Source organism: Fibroporia radiculosa (assembly GCF_000313525.1).
Source record: "Fibroporia radiculosa TFFH 294 genomic supercontigs, scaffold2732, whole genome shotgun sequence".
Taxonomy (NCBI): domain Eukaryota; kingdom Fungi; phylum Basidiomycota; class Agaricomycetes; order Polyporales; family Fibroporiaceae; genus Fibroporia; species Fibroporia radiculosa.
This window is the reverse complement of record NW_012133362.1, coordinates 933-7,681: the sequence shown is the minus strand read 5'-3', so window position 1 is coordinate 7,681 and position 6,749 is coordinate 933. Positions and strand designations below refer to the sequence as shown.

Sequence of the window (6,749 nt, the reverse complement as noted above, 5' to 3'; positions counted from 1 at the left end):
TTTTTTTTTTTTTTTCATTCTGCAACCTCATCGATTCGACGCCTCACACCATCCCGAGGATCGCCGAAGTCCACTGTCTCGCACTGCAATCATACCGCATCGCATCGCAACTGGCTACATAGGCGTATACCCCCGGGCACCGGTTTTCATTTCACGCACAGCTTTCACATGTTCAACCGCGTCCTGGACGCGGTTCCATGATCGTTTTGCTTTTTTCTTCGCTTTTCATCCGACGAGAGGGTCCCACATGATATTTTTTACGAGCACTGTTACGGGAGAGGTGGTACGAGTCTGATCAAGCTAGGAGAGCGGGTCTCCAGTAGATCATACGATTTGTCAAGGATTGACTGTGGTAGTAGTAGCTATGAATGAGATGACAAATGTTTTGCATGACGAGGACTCGGAGGTGTGCTCGCTATGACTGGTGCCGCGCTGAGCGGATGGCTTAGTGACCAGGCCGATATTAACCGGAACGCGGTCACGTGTGCGCATTGTCGGGGTCGGGCCGCTGTGGTGCGGGCGGGCTCGGGGGTGCTCCTGTGCGAGTGGTCTTGTTCCGCTGCGCACTTTGTCTGCCAGTCAGGCGACCTCGGTGCGACCCTGCCTCCGTCTCCCGCTGGCGCAGCCCGCCTCCCCCGCCCCGCCCACGTCAGCAACACCCTCCACGACGTGACTCGCGCAGTCGCCCAGGGGCCCGGGAAATGAAAAACAACTCTAAAAACCTCTTCAAATTCCCCGGCCGGACATCTGCGGTCACGGTGGAGCGCAGGTAACGGCAGCGTTCGTCCCTCCTCCTGCGGTTCCCTGCCGGAGGGGGCAGTACGACGCCCGACCTCGCCCATCTGCCCTGCGGGCGTGGGCAGCTGGCGGGTCTGCTGACGCCGCAGCTCCGCGCCTCATGGGGGACCTGCGGCCAGGGAGCCGTGCCCTGCGCAGTGTGCGTATGCAACCAGTCGCCCTGCTTGGGAGTGTCACTCACGGTGTGCACACCCTCATGTCGGCGAAATGGGCCAGAGTCTGCCCCCGCGGTATTGCGCCCGTGCAGGGAACCCTTTCCTTTGTCTCGGCGGACGCTGGTGCGGCCTGCTGCCCTCGTCTTCCCAGTCATAGCTGACGTCACGCGCCGGCCAGGCCAGCACACAGGAGTGGCTCAACACCGCGAGGCTGCCCATTTGCGAACTCTGCGGCAGTTTGACAGGCGGTGGCGCCCTTGTATTCGCCTGGCGATGTGGCTCCGCAGAGTCAATTTCCGTGCCTGTCCGACCGAGTGCCCGCTGAGCCGCCGAATTTCGCATGCGGATGTGGTGCGTGTTGGTTGTCTTCCCGGTCGTCATATAACCTTCCCCGGTTTCCTCATTACCACGTCGCACCAGGTGGAGTCGGAGCAAAATAGTGGCCGTCGTCGCTGTCGTCAGTACCCCAATGAATGACCGGCCTGTGTCATTGCTGTTCTGATCACCGAATGAACTTTCGAACGTCTAGACCGCCTCGCCATCTCCGCCGGATGCATCCAAGGCAAGAGTATCACCTGTGTCTTTCAGTGTGGTTTGAAGGGCTGGCTTCCAAAATAGACTGTTCCTATGTAAGATTGACAGTTGTATTGACATCACATAAACGTAAAAAGGAATTGATATACTTGCCGCATAAGCTTTTTAAACATAAATGTTCTACATACAAATATGTTAATATCTAATCCTTAATATCGGCCGACTAGCTCAGTTGGTTAGAGCGTGGTGCTAATATCTTCGGGCCTGAACCAGAGATTATGTGACGCCAAGGTCGTCGGTTCGACCCCGGCGTTGGCCATATTTTGTTTAAAACGTCCTAATTGGCAGCGGTTCGGACTGTTGTCCAAGCGAGGACTCTCAAAGACATCTTTTGGCGCGACGCAGCGTCCCGGTGGCTTTTGGCCCACCGGAAACGCCCTAGAAATACATCTTTTCGGTCCGAAAGACCGCGGACAATACAGGACAAAACACTATATGGATAGGGTATGCGAAAAAGGGATCTGGCGCGATCCATTTGTTAGCCACGAAAGAGAGTGCGCTCTCTGAGCTCGAATTAAAAAACATACCTGGCGGGATCCTTGAGGTGCAAGAAGGAGGTTGCGCACTCCTATTTCCTCTACCCGCCAGGTATATCACTTTTTTTTGTCGACCCCCTGAGTTCCGTCAGCCTCCAAATCGGCTCGGCGGGCGGGAGCCTCCAAAAATGGAGGACGTCGTACCGGGCGCGGTACGAATTACGTCTCACTGATCACCCTTACGGTCAAGCAGAGACTGTACCTCTCCAGTAATAAATTCCATTTCAGATGATCCTACTATCATTGCACCAGTAATGTAACTTTTTCAGTATCTGGGCTCCCTATAGCGCAAATTTTACCGGAACGTCTCGGGATTTTCATCAGTCGATGCAGAATGTTTGAAAGTACATACGTGAATTTAATAGGCTCAGTATGTCAAGAATCGAGCAATACCGAGAGCGGAGCAGAGTCGCAACAGTAGTGCAACTTTTCTCCGAGGCATGTCACGTCGACCGTCACAATGCCACACATGCCGTTTTCTTTGTCCACCCAGCGTTCAGTAGCTGGACTGCGAAGTTATGTGAAGTATGCCACCACTACCATCAGCTGAGTCAAGATTCACGATGCCAATTATGCCTTAATGTCACAGAATTGAGTCGCTACTGTTTGACACAGGATTCAGGAGGGGTTCACTATGCAGATTATTCCGGAGAAATTAGAATAGAGGCATGTATGTTCTTCACATAGTCATGGTGAGTTATTATGTCAATCGGACATGGCGATCACCCACCCGAGGCCACTCTTGGTCGAGATGTAGTCCTCAAAACACACTCACGAGGCATTCGAGTCGCTCTCGTATTTTTCATTCATACGAAAATCACACAATAGTATCATAATCGTATTTTGTGTCATACATGATTTATTGGGATTTTTAGAGGGGGAGGAGCAGCTGTAAGTTCAGTAATTGCACTCCTGTTGCGATTGCATTACTGGTGCAATGATAGTACCGGGCGCGGTAGGTTTGAGAACTTGTAGCGCGTCAGCCCCACACCAATTAGATTTGCGAAAATAAAAATTTAAGCTCAATTTATCAATGTGTAGCATGTAAATATACAATCACTCAATGAGTGTGATGTAGACAGCGTTTTCGCAGAAACTTTTTTTGTCATTTGTTCGAGCTGTGTAACTTGGCAGGCACAATTTATTGGCATGTACTATACTCGTTAGGTTGCCCTCCTGTCCACTTCTCGACAACACAGAAAAGTAGGCACATCCTAGGTTATACGAAAGTGCTGTGAGGACTTGCTCGCTAGTCCAGCACTTAAAACTCGGGAAAGCACTCTATTGACATAGCAAATTACTGTGACGACCAAGAGAAAATTACAAGAATATATACATATGGTTACCACCATGCGTGGCAGCATCACCACCACCATAGAACCTCCAGCGAAGACAGCGCAATACCCACGATGTGGTCAGAGGAGGTCCACTGCCTCACTCAGGTCAAGATAGTTGCCCTTCAGAACAAATCTGAACCAGGGAAGAGCTGCGAGTCCTCGTCGCCCTCTTCCTCGTCGCTCTCGTGTGGAGGCAGAGCGCTGCTGAGCATAGGCTCTTGGAGACCGCTCATCCGCCTGCTGAGAGGCAACCTTGACTTCGAGTTGAGCCCACCAGAAGCCGTTGGTGATGTCGGATCGGGGTACCGATGGAGATTCTCCTCCAGCGGCGAGTGTTCGAAGGGATCAGGAGTCTCCGCTCGCGGGGGCGATGGGGGAGACTGGACGTCCAGGCGGTCGCGATGTCGCGGTGGGTCCCGTGTTGGTGGCGTAGGCTGATGTTGCTGGGCGGGTGCAGGCCTTGTACGACTCTCATACTCGAACTGCGAGAGGAAGCCATCAGCACCAGCTGCGCACGGATGCACCGAACACCTTACCGCCTCAAACACTTCATCTCTGTGTCGTTCTCCCACATCCTTGTCGATGCAGTAGCACATATAGAGAGTATCGGCTCTGGACATCGCATGAGCCCACTTGCCAATTTCTCGCACGAGCGCGGCTGGAAAAACGAACACTTACGTATCTCTGACTAGCCCGATACAAAACAAGCCAACAAGGGCAGTGACAGTTCCCGCGAGGAGCGCAGCGGGCAATGCCTGCTCTGGCACGTTCAACGTGTGCGCCACAAACAAGTACGTTCCCAGAGCGAAGGGAAACGTGAGAGTCAGAGGAGCAACGGTGAGGAGTGTCAACGGCGCTGTGTTCCATTCCATTAGTCAATGTCAGAAACAGCTCCCGCCCCAGCAAAAACCGAATCACTCACGCTCTGTCTTGAATCTTCGCCTGTAGTTCACTGCAGACGTGTTCTCCACCGCGGCAGTCAATGCCCGCGCGCGACGGGCACTCGGGAAAAATGGGTCACCCGTGAGGCCCGTGTATACAAGGGCATACTTGCTCAATGAGGAAGTCGCGTTCTCCAGATAACCTACCGCCATACCTGCACCAACGGTTAGAAGGCGCAGATATGGGGGTAAGTAGTATGGTAGCGCGCGGAGGCCTGTGGTCAACAAGCCCAAGAATCGAAGACCAGCGATGATCAGCGCAGAGAGCACAATAGAGCCCAGAGATGGTTGGGTTGCCCGCGTGATGGCTGCATGAATAGTGTGGGTAGAAGTCGGCGGAGGAAGTGGAAGGGTAGGACTGGTTAACCTCGTAAGCAGCGCAACGGAAGTAATACAAGAATACATACTCAGCAAAGTACCAAGCGCCAATAACCCCTGCGCATGTCACGCGCAATGATCCTCTCGCCACTCCCCAGCTCCAGAGCCATACGCCAATGGTGCCCGCAATTGCCCAGTTCGCCCACCCGCGGACGTGCCATTCCCATCCACTAGTGTTGCCAAAAGGATGAGAGAAATATCCAATCAGGAGCAGGCGAAATGCAAGCGTGACAAATGGAATAGAAACTATAAGAGTCGCCAAGAGAACTGCAGGTGACAGTGCCAGCAGGAAGGGATTTGCGATGAGTAGACGGGTGGTAAGTGTGAGAAGAGATGATGCGGTGTGTATATCGCGAGGCAGATCCAGCAATTTACGGGCTGTGAAAAGAGCCAGCACAAGCGGAATCAAGGCAAACAGGCGAAGCCTAAGACGCAAATGAGCGCAAACGCGGACGAGCAAGAGTCGGACTTACCCCACGGTCTCGCCCCAGGTTGGCTCCTGATCGCCATTCCACATAAAACTGCCGACAAAGGCCCATATAGCCGAAATGAACAGCGTCGCCGGTATGAACACCGAAGTAGCAATCATAACGGGCTTTACGAAAATCCGCAGGAGAAACACATGTGTGTAAGCGACAAGAGCACTTAGGAGAATCAGAATAGTGAGGAGCGGAACTGTGTGCAATAGCGTAACGTAAGGCAGTTTGACTCTTGGATGGTTAGTGGGCCGGCGAGTGAGGAAAAGGATGATGATCGAGAAGAGAAGACATATGCTGAGTCCTGCACACCAAAGGGCTGTCCAAGTAGAGTCATGATACTTCCGTCTACCTCGGGAGACGTACCGAGGATCAGGAAGAGAGAATACGTCTAGGGGTCGCGTGCGGCCGTCCCGGGGCAGGAGCGATTGCGTGAGAGATAATGTCACCTCTGTTCGAGGAGGAGGTAGTGGGGGTGGGGGCTGTAATCGACTTGTGCCTGTATGCAGCCGGGACGATGGAGCGAAGAGGTTCGGCGGGGTGTCTCCCGACTGGGCCGATAAGGATGAAGGCGACGGGGACGGGGATCGCAGAGGCGACGCATGGGCCAACCATCCCTTTGCACTATCACCCTCCGACGCCCCTAACAGGGGTATCGATTGTGAGTGAAAGCGAGGCAAGCCAGGGTCTTCCTCGTCCAAACGGAGGTACGGATCATCATCGTCCTCCCCTAGCTCATGCCCATCCTGACCCCTTACCGTGCCTCGACTGGCAGCACTGGCATTGAGATGTGGATCGTCCAGGTCATCCAGGTCGGCTTCGTCCGGGTTACCTGCGCGGGAACCGTTGTCGGTTGAAAACGAGAAAAACAGAGGCTGGGATGAAGACAGACTCGATGTGCCCGCTTGCTGTTGCCTGGTCAAAAACTGGGAAGCGTATGTCGCGAACGATGCAGCCATCGTCGCGTTCGCTAGCTCTGGAAGACCGTTAGCACGCTAGTTGAAGGACAAGAAACTGAGCAAAGAGGTACAGGGAGGCGGCGATATTACGTCTCCGCCTGGTGGTGGCTGTCGCGCGTAAACAGATGATGGGCGTCTATTCAATGACTCGCGTCTCCTCCCAGTCCACTGCTGCACCAGTTTGTCCTCTATGGCGAGTTTGCTTTGTCCGTGGTGTCTTACTGCGGCAACGGTCCCTACTTGTGGCAGTACTTGCAAATTGACTACGGCCTCAGGTCTACATTCATCATATTAGGTCTTTCGTGTTTGGCTCGCAAGCCGCGGAACTCATCGGACCCAGCTGAGCGCAGCTCATCCCGATTACCGGGGCTGTAGCACGGCACTACTCTCCTGATGTGTACGGGTGCCATCTCCTTCGTGGTTTGTGCTCAAAGCCACTATAAGAGTGTGGTGAGTAGGACAGCTGCATTCCCTTGTACACATTCTTCCAATCGAGAATCTCTCCCTACACGACAGAAATTGTTTTCACCGCAGTCCGAGACACATTTTAAAGTAGCTTCAGGTTGAAGATGCGC

The 6,749-nt window shown here is 53.5% G+C and overlaps 1 protein-coding gene across 1 annotated transcript; it reads right to left on the bottom strand.

Annotated features, from left to right (window-relative positions):
- Positions 1–3,542: 3,542 nt before the first annotated feature.
- FIBRA_04217 (uncharacterized protein) lies at positions 3,543–6,174 on the bottom strand (the record flags this gene model as incomplete). Its single annotated transcript, XM_012326033.1, has 6 exons — positions 3,543–3,902; positions 3,957–4,032; positions 4,099–4,276; positions 4,343–4,719; positions 4,769–5,164; positions 5,213–6,174. The coding sequence occupies 6 exons, from the start codon at positions 6,172–6,174 to the stop codon at positions 3,543–3,545; spliced, it is 2,349 nt and encodes a 782-aa protein (XP_012181423.1).
- Between the last annotated feature and the right edge of the window lie 575 nt (positions 6,175–6,749).